Source organism: Borostomias antarcticus, assembly GCF_949987555.1.
Source record: "Borostomias antarcticus genome assembly, chromosome: 7".
In the NCBI taxonomy this organism is placed as follows: domain Eukaryota; kingdom Metazoa; phylum Chordata; class Actinopteri; order Stomiiformes; family Stomiidae; genus Borostomias; species Borostomias antarcticus.
Window position 1 is genome coordinate 2,288,021 of NC_140240.1, and position 16,373 is coordinate 2,304,393.

Sequence of the window (16,373 nt, forward strand, 5' to 3'; positions counted from 1 at the left end):
CGATAACCCGAAGGACTCATCTGTCTCACCCAGAGTCTCATGCCTGGAGATACTCATCACATTCATTCATTAACACATCATGTAACTTTCATTGTCAATCTGTTCATTATTGTCATCTGTTCATTCCGTCCATCCCAGTAAACTTCCTTAAACGTTTCCAGTCGTTGTTCTCTTTTGAACTTGTGAAGTATCACTTTGTAAACATGGAATCACAATGAAGATTGGCCAAGCCACTACAATAGCTATATTACAGGAAATATTTTTAGTTTCAATACTCCAGGTTTGACACCACACAAATCTACTCCCAATGGTGTTGTAGAGAGGCACATGGTGTTTTCACAGCCTGGTCCAACATGGAACTAATTCTTCTTGATCTGTGTGTTGAAAGCTCCCTGGCTGACACTGCTGCCATGTCTGTGCAGTATATCAACCCTGTCTCTTGCAGCTCGTTGGCACTAGGAGGTGATAATCAGTGGATTTATCTTGTTTTTTTTGCGTGGCTGTAGCGCACCATAAATAGCATTTGTCGGGTTATCATTCCCTCCCCCCCCTTACTCCGTTGAATGTTGACCTGCATTTCTCTGTTGGCACAACAAGAGGTTGTAGTCTCAGCACACCAAAATAAATAAGGACACCAAAATCAACCTGCCAATGTCCACTGCACAAGTAGAGTAGCGGTGGAAGCATCGGACTCCCACCCGGGAGATCAGGGTTCAAGGCCCTGGTGGGGATGATTTTGGGAAACCATACCCTCTGCTAGCCTGTGGGTTTATTCCTACTTTTACTTTCGGCCTTTCCGTCCCTCTCCCTCCCTCCTTTCACTCTCCTTTTCCCTTTTTTGGAAGTATGGGAGAGATTCCATAGGAAAAAAAACACTATGACATCCCACACTTTCAAGTTCCTCGGTAGTGTAGTGGATTAAGCATCCGACGATCAGGAGAATGCTCGTTTTTGACAACCTGGACCTTATTTACGGCATATTATAAGACGTTTCACTCACCGAGATAACTTTGGTGTAATTCGGAGGCCTGTAGAAGAAATTTAAAATCCAGCGCGAGCCAAGTATATCCATGTAATGGCGGCGGACGGGGCACTGAGAATGCAGCTTCTAAAAAATCTATTTTCGGCCGCGAAACGGTTGTTTTCATCAATCTGTCTTTATGAATCGCTAGTTGTGCTTACATAGAGCGTAGGCCTGTTGTGGTTTTTCACATGCCTCTGTAATATGATCTTTAGAAACGTCTTTAGAAACGAAATAGCTTCCCCACTTGCTCCAGCACGCATGCGCACAGCGCGCAAGCGTTGGTTGCCTGTGTTTTAGTACTGCACATACTGTTATCCTCGACTATCTACTCCCATACTTTCTGTGTGGCTATGTATGTTGTCTGTATGCTGCTGAAAGAAATGGAATTTCCCCCTTGGGGATAAATAAAGGCTATCATATCGTATCGTATCACAGCTATTTCAGTGGCATGACTATCTTCCGTCCTACCAGTCCTGAACAGAAACAAGCCAGCCACGCACATAAGCCAGGCTGGACCTGGCCTGGTTCTTTCTTTATCTGTGTTTTCTTCCCAAATCTCAACATATGAGAGAAGTGATGGTTTGGCTCACTGAATAAGGGATGTTGAGCTCCCATGCTTTAGAACAGGTCCATGGAGACGGAGCGCCAGATACTAAAAGGCTCCAGATTTTGGGCTGATGATAATAAGTCTTTCTATTACATTGATCTCCTCAGTGGCCTTTAATCTTCAGAAGTCGACTACCATTTTTAATGTCATGACACAAAACAATGTCTTGTCAATGTCAAAGTGATTTATATATAGTAATGAGAAAGTGTAGTAAGGAGACATATTAGAAAAAAAAAGTATTTTCATGATTTATCATATGAATGTTACAGTTAAAGAAAACCAGATGCTTCATTGTTTGAATAGAACGTAATACATGAAAGCCCAATACAGCTCTTTTGATAACACTTATGGAGACTTGGGAATTCTCTCAATCGTGAAACAGAGAAACATTACTGTACCACATCATGCTTTATTGGCCAGTGGTTGTACATACTGAGTGCTCAGCACCCTGTTTTAAAATTAAAAAACTACATTTTCACTCAGTAACACTGTATACAACCTCCCATAAAAAGATGGAATCCGAAAAACAAATATGAAAACCCTTGTGATAAAGTTATTCTTTGCAAATAAAAGCCATTTAATCAGTCAATGAAAAACAGCTGGATATTTAACATGTACTACTTTCAAACTTTAAAACATCCCTGGCCTCATTGAGAAATGTTTACAGAATGCCTGTTAAAATTGGACAAACAGCCTCTTTAACTTTAATAGCAATCATATGTACAACAATCTACAGTACATAGGGGGTGTCTCTCTTATAAACTTTGTTTGCCACGGCCAACCTCTATGCCATGTTTACAATGCTGGTGCCAGGTGTTTGGTTGCCAATAAGTGCTGAGTCAGAGTGAAGCTATGCTACGGCAACATGTCAGTTGTGTTGAATACTGTATATTACAATCAGTACAATGTGCCCTAAATCTACTGGCTCGCCATGTTTCCATCCACTTGTCAATCGAATTGTGTGAGGATCGCTAAAAATATGAATGCGAATAAAGCCGGTGAACGTGCGTCTCCATCTAGAGCTTTAAATCGGATAAAGCATTTATCACAAAAGACTTTTATCGAACAAGAGAAAATCCGATGAGATCGACAGTACAAACTTTTTGTCGATTTTCATGACTTTTAATCGAATTTTACTGTTTCCATAAGGCATTTTTTATTATTATAAATTAATTATTATTAATTCGCATAAAACGTGTGGATGGAAACATGGCTACTTTTACCTTTTATGTTTAGTCAGAAGCTTAAGACTGGGGCAGAGAGATGATTAGAGGACAGTCAGTAGATGCTCTTTGCGGCATAGTCAGGGCTGATAGTTCAGCCAGAAGAGGCATCTTCCCAGTTAAGTAGCTATGGTATGCAGAGTCCAGGGTGGTGTACCTTGGCATGGTATAGTCAGCACTGCCTAGGGGGCAACAGAGCATGTATTTCTAACTTGGATTTGCCATAGGTACCCCACATAAGGTGTTAGACACCATGGCAGCATTTCACCTGGCATGAAGAGTACAGTAGCATCTAACAGCACATGATGGGAAAAACCCTGCCAACAGGAGGGGTTAGCCTGTGCTTGTTTTGTGTTTGAGAGATGTTTGTTATAATGACAGGATGAGGCAGTGACCTGCCGGCAAAACTCACACCTCACTACATGCTTGTAAAGTATTTTTATGGTCTGCAGAGGAGAGAGAGGCTAGATAATGTAGAAAGCAGGATGGGATAGGTTTGACAGGACAGTGACAGACAGGGTGGCTTGCTACCATATTGCAACGAATGCCTTTTGGTAATGAGAACAGATTTGCCTTAGCCGTGAGTCAGAATAAGGCATGATGGTTGCCTGAATTTGAGGTTGGAAATCACATTCGATCCATTCCAAGCCAACATTCTTGTGAAACTTTCCTGCTTCTCTTTCTGTGGTAGCAACAGGATGGAACACTGTGGTTACGACAATAAGGCTTTCTGTCACTTTGACGTTGGACTGTATTGTAGGGAGTCACAGAACATGAGTCAATCTGTGAAATGAATGAATTGATTAGAAAGATAGAGAGACATTCTATACAGCATGATAGTAAATGATTAGTGAGTAAAGTCAGGACGACAATATAACATCAATGCATACTTCAGAATATAAAACATTCCTTTCTGCAGTGCACAGGTACGTTTGTAACCCCAAATATGTGAAAAACGATTACACTTCTTGAACGTCTGACATGATACACGATCGTAAGTTCTCCCCCGTCTTTTCACACCTTGCTGTGTATAAAAACGGGTGGCGGGTGAGAAAAGGCTGTTTTGGGGTCTCAGTTCTTTAGCTTCTTAGTCAGGATCTTTTTGCCGGGGGCTCTCTTCTGATCCTGGGTGGTGTCCTGGTGGGGGTGTGCCTGTGGGGGCTCCGGGTCCTGGAGCTGTTTGAGGCTGAGGGTCTGCTGGTCCTTGGTCTCGCGTTTGGCCTGGCGTAGGAGGCGTTTCATGGTCTTCACCTTGTCCCGCAGGTGGCTGTTGGCCTTCTCCAGAGATCGCACCTTCTGGGAGAGAGTCTTCACTCGTTCCTCCTCCTCAAACAGGGCCTTCTGCACCGTCGAGCACAGCAGCTGGAGGGGCAGGCAGGAAGCAGGAAGTGAGTTCACAGGAAGTGAGAAAAACACATATGTTGCTTTGGATAAAATAAGTGTAAAGTAATGTAGCTAAAACCTGCAGCTGCATTGTTTGTTGTCTTTTTGAATTTGGGCCATATATTATTATGCTGTGTAAAGAAATAGACCTTTCCTATTTAGGCGGCAAGTTCCGCCCCGCCTAGTTACTGTTGCTATGCCCCACAAGCTAAGTTGATAAAATGTCTACTGAACAGCACATGGGCTACCTGGTTATTCTCTCAAGGATTTCTGACAATATTGCTGCATGTTATAACCCATTTATTCAAAACTTGGCTGAAGCACTTTGGATTTAACCTTTGGATGCTTTGTTCACTGATGACTGATCCAGCCTTCATAATATGCAATCAATCTCTTATCTTTCATTTAGTTCAAAAGCAGGGGTTTAAACTGTTACTGAAAATCAATTTATTTCCCCTTGGAGGCATATGCCAATCCGATAAGGATTTAATTTAGCCTGATCTGTTCTCAGCTGCAATAGAAGGGAAGCAGAAGCCAAAACCATTTCCATTTAGTGGTACAGTGGAAAATACAAAATATAAAGTTTTTAGCTCTAACATATGCCATGAATTTAAGGTGCTAAAGATAACATTATTATGTAGATGTCTTTTATTTTTGACATGGAGATTGAAAAGGGCAAATACATCTGCTGGGAATGAGGTAAAACTTTTTGGACATAGTAGTTAAAAATTACCCCCATTCATTATCAATGGGAGGAATTTAAACGGACATATCTTGACACGGGAAGGTCACATAGACACGGGGTTTGGACTGGTCTAAAAATATCAGGGGTGGTTCCCCTGTGTCACTGGGGCGGAGGCAATAAGACGCTGCCTCAGACAGAAATGCATAGCAATGTGCCATCATGGATATTTAAAGACGGCCTCATCAGCAATTTATGGTTAGCAGTTATAGAACAGGGAATGGGTAACTAACCTGTTTACGTATGGTATGAAACCATTCAGGCAGTTTGGTTTAGCCATAGACTACAGAACACAACCTGTATGATATTTAATTTGTTTTAGATGAGAATTTGAACCACACATTCAGGGTTCTGGAGTGCAGCGTTTCCTTGGCCAGACCAGCAGAAGCAACGGCTCGTATGTCTTTCGAGTATTCTTTCTTTTTTTTTATAGGGAGCCACAAGAGGATGGATTCTTTTTTTTCTTTACCAGCAAACGTGCCTGTGGCATGAGGAATAAGCGAGAGAAGGGGAAAATACAAAACGTCATTAATAAAGATGCTAATCTGACAGGAGTGGTCTTCTTACAGAGAAGGAGCCTAAAGATGTGAAAATATGAAGTGCCTGGTACAAAGATTGCTTAGGACTATAGGCTAAGAGTAGAAGGTGCGTTGGTGCGTTGATGCCTACTGTATGGTCCTTACATGACCTAAGTGTTATGTTCATGTATCCACAAAGCAGTGCTCAATAACCTGAAAACATTAAAGGAGTAGTAAAGGGAAAAATCATGTTTAGCCCTGTTTTAAGGTTACTTATGATCATATACAATGGTTCAGATCAAAACGTTGACAAAACTAGCACTTTTGAGAAAGTCTGATAATTGCTCTACCACCGTTTAGGTCATACAATGGATGTGGGTGGGCACTGTGAAAAATAATTCAAAAACATGTTAAACTCTTGTATATGATCATAAGTAACCTTAAAACAGGGCTAAACATGATTTTTTTTCCCTTTACTACTCCTTTAATCAGACCATGAAATGAGCAAGTTGGGTCTTAGTCAGCTCATCAAATGAGTGTAGTTCACCAACTCTGCTACACTCTAGGAAAATGTACTGGGAAAGTAGGTCTTCGCAGGGGATGGAAGGGCAGACACAACACAGGGTACCCGGTTAAATAAGGCTCAAATCTGTAGAAAGAGCCCTCCATTTTAAATTGGCAACAGATGACAGTGAATGTGTATCCCTTTCTTAAAGCATGGCTTTCCAATGCTTCCACATGGGATGGAGTGAAGCAGTGTTGTAAGTTCACTGTCATCTGATAGGACTGTGGAGAGGTAGGAGGAAATGCTGAAAATGTGGTGGCTGCTGCCAGCCTGCCATCACTGGTCAGTCCATTATTTTGGCAGATATTCACCTCAGAATATTTCCAGTTCCAGTGTGGTTACAGTTCATACATATAACCCTCACCCTGTGCATCATGGGACAGGCTCTTCTATGAACAGAGGGGACAGGGTGGCGGAGTTATGTGACAAAGACCGTGGTTTAGGGTCCTGCAGTCCTTTCCAGCTCCATGCTTTTGACATATGAATTATTTTACAGAAAACTGAAATGAGAGTTGTTTGTTATTTGTTTTTAATCAATAAAGCAAACAAATTAGAAAACAAAAAGGCCAGTTATTAAAGGATTGAAACTTTGTATTGGAACGAAATAGCTTGCATGACTCAGCAGCAAACTGTCAACATGTTGGACAGATATATATCAAGTGGTCCCAGAGCTATTGAAAAGAAAAGGTTTAAAAATGACAATTAAAATTCATGTTAAATCATTTGAGATTAAATCGGACAAAATAAAAGGTGTATCTCCTGCAGACAAGGTCCCTGAACAATATGAGTCTTTTTGGGGTGTTTTGGTCACGTGGTTCCAGAGCTATTGAAAAGAAAAGGTCTAAAATCTAAGATAAAAATTATACCATAAAAAAAAAAGCATACCCCCCTACAGTGTCAGAGGTCCACCCCCACAGTCTCACACTGGGGGCAGTAGTTTGGTTTGAGAGTACAGCTGTTTTGCAAAAAGAAAAAAAAACTAGACAAGATGTGAATTTCAAAATATGAGGGGGACATGTTTACAATGACAGCAGGAAATAGAAGTTGAATACTGAAATTCTGTTACACACCGCAGATCAGTCTGGATATCCAAACGTTCTAACTGAAACAACTCAAACCAAGATTGGTTCATGCCAATCACAACCATTTATCTAATATGGGGTGGGTTTAAGATGACGGAACAGAGGAGCGCCAAGGCATTTTCGCCAACAACCAAGATGGCAGCAGCTGATGTTGAATCTGCAATCGCAACCGTATTAAACAAACTGAATGGTGTATTTTCTCTAAAAGAAGAACAAAGATCTGCACTTAAAGCTAAGAAAGATGTGTTTGCAGTACTTCCGGGTCTGGCGAAACCAGGCTAGCACGCTGCTGCTTGTTTACATTTTCTGTCGCTCAGTGCTACGTCACACGTTTCTTTGCTCTGATTGGTTGTAGGTCTATCCAATTGCGTCCAGAGGCATTGTGATCCATACCCATTGGTAACGCCTCTTGGGAATCGGAAAGCAACTGAGTTTCCAGACCCTTCGTATTTTTGTGAATTGGGTCTCATGAAGCCAGGCTAAATGCCGACACCAATGCTGCAGAAACATTTGTAAACAAACAAGGTGACAGATACAGTTATACTGTTATACAGATCCAGTTCTACTACTCTCGTTACTCCTGATCAGACAGCTCTGGAGAAACACAGTCAAAACATGAAACTTGATGATTCCCAGCATGTCTTGGAATTTTCTTTGAGAGAAAACAGATGAGTCTGAGATGAGGCGTTCCCCCCTGGGCATACTGCATGGGTAAAGTCTGGTTAAACCAAGGAGATTGCCAGCTAATCATTCCAGTACGAGAGAAGTAATAATTACCATGTGTTTACCATGTGAGGACTCGGCTCTGTCACTCTGCAGAAGGCAGTCATTCATCCTGCCTGTGTGTGTGTGATGACAGGGTAGAACTGATTCATACTGCGTGCACCTCAGCCGACTGCAGCTCGGCACTCCACTCATTCTTTGCCGTAATAGCCTAATAGTAGTGTAATCATAGAAATTATGTCAAGCATTGCCGTGGCTTTAGCTCTGATTGCAGATCTGAGAGGAGACCTGGTCATTATTGGAAACATAAACCCATTCGCTCCCCTTCACCATGACAGACAGCTTTTATGTGAAGTCCGCACATGATTGAAAACAGAGAAAACTGTAAATCACCAGTTCAATAAATTAGCACATAAACATGGTTATGCCATATGATTAACTTCTATAAAGGGAATGGGCAGGCCTGCAGGATGAGAACACAGCTAGTGATCCTGCAAATGGACACGGTGGCTCCCAGATGAACCGTGGTGAGGTTAACAAGAAATATGCAGACTTCCGTGTCAGCTGGAGAGTTCTTCCAATGTCTCAGTATGTAAAGAAGCATTAAGCGATTTTACAGTGAGTGTTAGGTATCAACCAATCTGAACTATCTTTTATCCCTAAGGAGGTCTGCCCAGAGTCCCTGACCAAATACTTTAAACTCCACCACCCAAATATTCTGGTCCCCTAAACCACCAAGAACATATCACACTTAAAAAGCTTCTCTTCGGTACTGCTTTGAAGACTGTGGTTAGCCCTGACCAGAAAACCAAATACTTTCAGGATGTCATATAATTTCAACGCTTGTGAAGTATTGTGATCCAATTCGTTGCAGTAAACAAAGTTTCCTGATTGGGGCTCAGGGCATGTTAAGTTAAAGGGGAAAGCTGTTTACTTTGATAACGTGGCCCCCTACAGTACCGGTTTCCTGGTGCGTCCGAACAATCTGTGGGCAGGTTGCAGTATTTCTTCCATCATCTTATATAGCCTCCAGAATAATATCTATTTTTAACAAATGGCCATTGTTCCCCTTTAAGTATACAGTATTCTGATACACTGCCGTTGAGTTAAATCTATCTGTCCAACACTGATTCCTGGGTATTAGGACTGTGCAATTCAGCAGAAAGGTGTTGCCTGTTCACCCTTTAGTAAACAGTTTTACCCTATACAAAACCGTTATATACTAAAGCCTAAGCAATAAACCACGAGAGGCCATGGGTTACAGTGATTTTAGAACAGCTAGGCGTTATTGGCGACGTGAAGCCGAGTGCCTAAAACCTCCCTAGCTGTTCTAAAATCACTATAAACCATGGCCTCAGGTTTATTGCTTTTATACTAGAATATGTGAGTAACAGTACTAACCAGTCTGCCCAATCAGAATCTGGGGGGTAAATCCAAGTTAGTCATGACTGACTTGGTCATGACTTCATGACTTACTGTACAAAGTCCTACTGTATAACATCATCACCTATCACCTCTCTACTGTCTTTCAAGCTCTGGTTCTGGCGGTTCTGGTGGATGTGACTAGGCTCACCCGGCTGTCCTCTTGGGCCTCCCACTCCGGTGTGTAGGAGTGGACCTGGGTCCCGCTGGAGCAGTTGGAGAACTGGAAGAGGCTGGCGAACATACGGTGGTTCTCTGGAAGATCAGGGAAGATGGCGTCCTGGAAGTTCACTCCATGGGGGATGATGCTGTAGTTCTCATCCATTCTGTGGAGGAGAGATAGAGATAGAAATATTGACTTAAAGGGGATGGCAGGCACGCATGTAAGAGAGAGAGAGAGAGAGAGAGAGAGAGAGAGAGAGAGAAAGAGAGAGAGAGATAAGTACTCTGCTCAGAGCTAGGGAAATACCCACTGTATTAAACATTGAGTCCAAAATATTATCACTCCCTTAGAATGAAATTTGACATATCAACGGCATCCTAGACAACCAAGGATGGTTTTGTGAAAGTGTTGTGGTCCAATATTTAATTTGGATTCATAATTTAGAGCTATCCTCAATATACTTATTTTTTCTCCACTCCTGTCCTCTCCAGTTCATATTAGTTTTAGGGGTTTGAATCCTGTCACTCATCACCACACACACACACACACACACACACACACACACCACACACACACACACACACACACACACACACACACACACACACACACACACACACACACACACACACACACACACACACACACACACACTTCCCTCGGGGGGGAGGGGGATAAAGGAGTTCCTTAGAGTGACTCAGAGTGGTAAGTGAAGTATTAATACAACACCATGGCTACTCTGGCATAAAAGAAGAAGAAACAACATACTTGTTTGGACTGTCTTGTTAAATGAAGCCCTCCTTTCCTCACTTTGAGCTTTGGCTACTCTCAAAAGCCAACCTGGTGAAAAGTTGACTTGTTTTTTATATATATATTATTTTTTTTAACTCACATTCATGGTTGCTTTCCTCAGTAGCATACGTAATGGCCTGGGGACTTTTAAAGTCATCATCAAGCCTATACTTCAGTGAGGGGAGAAAGGAAAGCAAAGTTGTTCCATGGATGTTTCCTAAAACATGATAATAGGAAACTGGTCTACTGTTACAGCTCTGACTTGAATTTCATCTTTGGAAATTAAACAGCTGGAAGGAAAATTGTGTGTTCATTTCAAGTCCAAATAGATTGTTTGTTAACCTGATTATCAAGAGCCTGACAGCTGTGTCATTCCCATGGCTGACAGCATGGCCTCTCTTGATATTGTAACTACTGGAGAAATAAAGGCAATTTAACTTAATCAGGCTGATGCAGTAGTGGTGATAGGAGGAACACATACAAGCAGTACTACAATATTTTTGTGTTTGTGAAGAAGAAACTCAATCTTCAGGACAGATTCCTCCACACCTTCAGTCTGAATGTGATTAGGTGTGCAATGTTACAATGCCATAATTGCCTTATCACAAGTTGGTTGAGACAGAAAAAAGATTGGCACCCATTCTCCAGGTATGAAATCAAATTAACTTCAACTAAAGATCAGTGAGGTGAAATGACATCCACCTGTACTGGGAATGTGACAGAGGGAGAAGTTCTGCTTCTGAAAGCCCATGCATCTGGACTCCATCTTCTCTCCCTAGAGGGACATCAAAAGCTTGATTATTATTTCTCTGTCCATCAAAACGCCAGTCAGCGACTAAGTGTGTGTATGGTTATGGGTGAGGAAGAGAGGTTTGTGCGTAAGAGTGTATGATTGTGTAGGCATGTATCTGGACAGTCTGTGTCCGTGCATATGTTTACATGTTTTGTCTGACCCGGACAGGCTGAGACAGTCAAAACAGTGTGTGTGTGTGTGTGTGTGGGGGGACTGATACTGTTGATGGACTATAGCAGCCATGGAATATAAGCAGAGGTGTCAGAGGGTCGATGCTGAGAACTGTGGGTAGAGACAGAGGGAAGGTACCCCCTCATGTTCTAACGGGTTTAATTGGAGTCAAATGACCTCACGCGCAACAAACTAACAGACTTTTCCACACAGACCCAACACACTCATAACAGACAAGGGTATAATGTTATTATATTTATTTATTATTATTATTATTATTATTATTATTTATACTATTTATTATTTATTTTGTGTGTGTGTGTGTGTGCACTGTGTGTATGTTTGTGACAACTTTAGTCACTGGAAATGGGACCAATGTCACCCTCAAAAGACGATACAAATGAGGCAATGCTTTTAAATAATCCAATCATCCCTAAATAGACATGGTTCATTCAATATTCTCATACTACACTGTAGATGTTGCTTTGTGGATGGTTTCTTGACACATTCACATTTCATGTACTTGTACTCTCTCTTTTTGTCTTTCTTAACATATGCATGCACTGATGGATGATGTAGCCAGAACTCCACTCTCTCCTCACAAGTCTAGCATGGAAGTCCTGGGACATTTCGCCCCTATTGGATTACAACCCGACATATAAACCAATCAAATAGTCATAGATGGCACAGTATACGTCAACCAACGCTAGTAAATGCAGTTTAATGGCTGATGTTTCCACTGGGTGTCTGATTTCTTCTAAGCTCTCACAGCTTCCATCTCACTTAACAGACACATAACTTAAGTCTGAACCACTCACCCCTTTTTGTTGCACATACAGGCCTACCTAATCCAAGCCTGTATGCTGGTGTCTCTCTCCTAAGCCAGCCATGACTTGCCTTGACTCTCTTACACTGCTTAGCTTAAGCTGTTTACAAGTCAATAACACTGCAGTTATGTGTATTATCCTTTGTTTTTAAAACCTAATGGCTTCCAGAGAGGTTTCACCACAGAGTCTGCAGGCTCTCAGACCTGCTTTCCACAACTCCACTCAAATTCCTCAAACTCCCTTACCACCCATCCAGAAAACCCGTCTAGCTCTCCATAGGAAGGCTGGTCGTCTTCCGTCCTAACCTTGTTTAGTCAAGAGCATGTTGCTTTAATTAATGTTTCCATGCAGCCTCTCTCCCAGTTATTTTGCTTTCTTGTGATGCTTTTACTGGTGAAATTTGCCCTCGCCAAAATGGAACCAGCTGGCTGGTTGGTTCATGGTTCAGCCAAATGCCAAACAGTCATGGAATGAGATAAACAATGAGGGAACTGCTGGGATGTGCAAGATACCTGAGCCAAACACCCAGAATGGAGATGGAGAGCCTGATCCCTGCCTGAGCCAAGGTCTTCCAATGCCCCTATGGATGTTCTAAGTCTCTCTAAACCTTCCTGATGGACATTTAAATTGCGCATGGAGAAATCAAACCAATAACTCTACATGTAAACAGCATATTTCAACCCAGTCTGGTGCAGACTACAGTAGCTAGCTCTTGACAGAGTGGAGAGGGGGTCCACCTGTCTTGGCGGCTCTTAAAGCTCTCCAGCACACCTCCGCTGCACGAAGATTTATTGACTGAACTTGTGGAGACACCCTTGTGATTTAAGAATGAATCGCTGTCATGACCCCTTCACTTCATCTGCCTAGATGAAAGCAAAAAGATGAACAATAAAGTCTTCACTAAGACACAAACCTCAAAGCCGTGAACACACGCTGACAGGTCTCGCAACGAGCCATGGGCTAGCCAACATGTGGCAAAGACAGGCAGACCGCTCAGACGTGCAGTACATTCTGGGACCTGTGGGAGTTCACCAAATGTTAAACTACCCTTCATCCTGTCCTGGGCACCAGTACTTGTGATTGATTTAAAGAGGCTGTTTCTGTTCCAGACAGTGTTGTTTAGGGGAGCTTTTACAGGAAATGGGAGCCCACTGGAGACACTGATGGAAACTTTTCAGCACTTGGTTGCTGATTCAGCGCCTGAGAGCCAGAGCACTGCAGAACTATGAGAACAATATCTCTTGGAATGGTAGACTCATCTGTTCAGGGTTTACAACTAGGGTTAAGGAAGGCTACAGACAGGACTAACACACACAAAGACATCTAACCACCCCCCGCCTTCTCATTCTGACAGAAAGTTGTCATGACATGCGTCAGTGGAGGGCAATGAAGTTTTTCATGTAACTTTGAGTAAATGCAAACAACAGGACGCTGCATTGGACTGTCCTTGTTTATTTGACTCTTCATTGCAGCCGTAAAGCCTTGCATGAGCATGTCTGCAACTTAACTTAAAGGTGTAGTAAAGGGAAAATGCATGTTTAGCCCTGTTTTAAGGTTACTTATGATCATATACAATGGTTCAGATCAAAACGTTGACAAAACTAGCACTTTTGAGAAAGTCTGATAATTGCTCTACCACCGTTTTGGTCATACAATGGATGTGGGTGGGCATCTTGAAAAATCTTTCAAAAACATGTTAAACGTGTCAAAGACAAGAAACTCACCGAGGTGTTAGTTGGCGTTCTGACATATAATTCGCCATAAAGTAAGATTCTAATTCAACTGGAAAGGCTTTTTAAAGCACATACGTGTGTAAACTTCCGCAAACTAGGTAGCCTAGCAACATAAACAATAACAATAGCTACCGTAAGTAGTTCCGCTTCCTGAATCCCCTCTGCGGATTGATCTACACATCTACAACGGTCGCATCAATACAAGTCAATGGATTTCATAAAATGATCAATAAAACCCTACAGGATTAATACTTTGCGGCAAATTTGATGTCAGAACACCAACGGACACCAATTAACCCCTCGGTGAGCTTCTTGTCTTTGAAATCGAGAGTTTAACATGTTTTTGAAAGATTTTTCAAGGTGCCCATCCACATCCATTGTATGACCAAAACGGTGGTAGAGCAATTATCAGACTTTCTCAAAAGTGCTAGTTTTGTCAACGTTTTGATCTGAACCATTGTATAAGATCATAAGTAACCTCAAAACAGGGCTAAACATGCATTTTCCCTTTACTGCTCCTTTAATAAGGCTCCTATGTGACACTTAACAGGTCATGTCCTATGATACTCCTGGAGCTGACGGCAGTGTTATTGCTGGCATGTTTGGAGTTGCAGGATGAAGACACTATGACCTAGGGGCATTCTATAAACTGACACTTGTTACATTATGACAGACTCGGGGGAACTCCCTCTTCCCAAAGTCTAAGTTTTCAATCTTCCCAAAGACTTATATTTCTGTATGTGTAGTAACACACAAGCAAGCTTGGTTCATCAAACCACCGCCATTGAGTGTGTGAGTTGTCTGATAGAAGGGGGCCCCCATGAAAAACAATTTGAGCTGCAGTCATCCAATCAGCCCATCAACAAAGCAACCTACACCCCCTATAAACACACAAACGCATGCACGCACACATGCGCGCACACACATCTGAACACACTGTGATTGTTATTGATCTTGGCACTAGACCCGCATGTGAGATAGCTCCAAGCTGGAATTCTTTTGAAAGACCCCCTTTGAATGACTGAGCACTTATCTGTTCTAGATGCTGAAAATGTGAGGAACACAGGAGTACCTGACATTTTAGTGAAACATGCCAGCACTAGTTCATTTCTCGGAGCAGAGGGCTGTGGTGTCACACAGCAGCTCATTGTAGGGGAAACAAAAGACCCTGCTGTTTCATGGTTGGTGTGGTGATAGCACCCTGAGTGCAAACTCCCAGCTTTGAGGATCTCCCAGCTTTGGCCTCGAGCCGTTTGGGAACAGCCAGCCATAATATAATTATAATTACATGGCCTTTAATTAATGTTTTCCCCCTCTCTGACTGTTCCTCTGTATTTCCATGAGAAGTCAGTATTGACCTGCCAATCATGTTCATCTGTGGAGAAATAACTTCTTGTCCACGCTATTACATGTTCTTACACATGTGACCGTGATGATATAGTATAATTTGAAATTCTCCATCTTGTGTTCCCAGCATGTCAGGGCATGTGACAGGTGTGGGGTCTTGAAGCTAATCGATGCTGCTCAACTGCTTATCTGTACAGGGTGGGTATTGTTCCATCAATACTGTCCTGTCTTTGCACTGTCCTGTCTCATCACTCCACCCTGTCCAATGTTGTCTCCATGTTATGCACCACGGTCCAAAAGCAAATTCCTAGTGCGTTGAAAAACTGCATAAAACAAATTCTGATTCTGATCAATACAATCTGAAACAAATCTGCTTGCTTCAATCTGTTATTTTTCATCTGTCATGAGAAACTATGTGGGGAATCTGCCCCAACTGACAGGTGGTTGACAAGGTAGGGATCGAACCATGACTTTCCATATGGGAACCTAAGCACCTACCACAAGACCCAAATCCCAAAGAGGATGCTCCTGCTACCTGACGAACCTTCTGATATGTGTCAGAAGAAAGGCAGGTGTCTAGGGTAGATATAAGTGACCTGGTGCTACAGTATCTGGGCTTTCAGTCAGCTGATTGAAGGGGAGGAAAATAAGCATCTAAAGATACAAAACACACACACACGCACACACACACACACACACACACACACACACACACACACACACACACACACCTTACACCAGCATTTTTATTTAGAACACATCGGCGTGACGGTGTCCATATATTTGCGTCTTGGTTGATATTTTAATCCTGATAAACACCCAGACTCACCTGCTGTCCCTGTCCCTTACCTGAGGAAGAAGTAGTAGGAGTTGTTCTCCGTGACGCTGTAGGAGTAACAGGGGAAGTACCCCAGTCCGGTGACATTGAACCGGGATCCAGCGGGAACCTCCAGCATGCTGCCCCACGCCTGATCGCATTGCAGCTCGATCTCGGCTGAAAAAAAGAGGTCAGTATCGTATTGCCATGGCAAGTAGTTGTAAACACTGTACGCGTCCTTGTGCAATGCGAGCACCTTTGCGAAAACTATTATCTCCGCGAGTTCTGCGCGGCACGCCTCTGTCTGCGGTCTCCAGTCGTGGGGTAGCTGGCATCCCCAAAGTCCGTTTACGCAGGTCGCCAGAATCAATGCCCAAAATAAAGCCATGGCAAGCGACTGCGTGTATCAGTGGCAGTCACTATGAAGACGCAATTCCAGAA

General features: G+C 42.6%; 1 protein-coding gene across 1 annotated transcript; it reads right to left on the bottom strand.

Annotated features, from left to right (window-relative positions):
* Nucleotides 1-3,925: 3,925 nt before the first annotated feature.
* ccdc3b (coiled-coil domain containing 3b) lies at nt 3,926-16,320 on the bottom strand (the record flags this gene model as incomplete). Its single annotated transcript, XM_084440959.1, has 3 exons — nt 3,926-4,216; nt 9,441-9,615; nt 15,965-16,320. The coding sequence occupies 3 exons, from the start codon at nt 16,318-16,320 to the stop codon at nt 3,926-3,928; spliced, it is 822 nt and encodes a 273-aa protein (XP_084297085.1).
* Between the last annotated feature and the right edge of the window lie 53 nt (nt 16,321-16,373).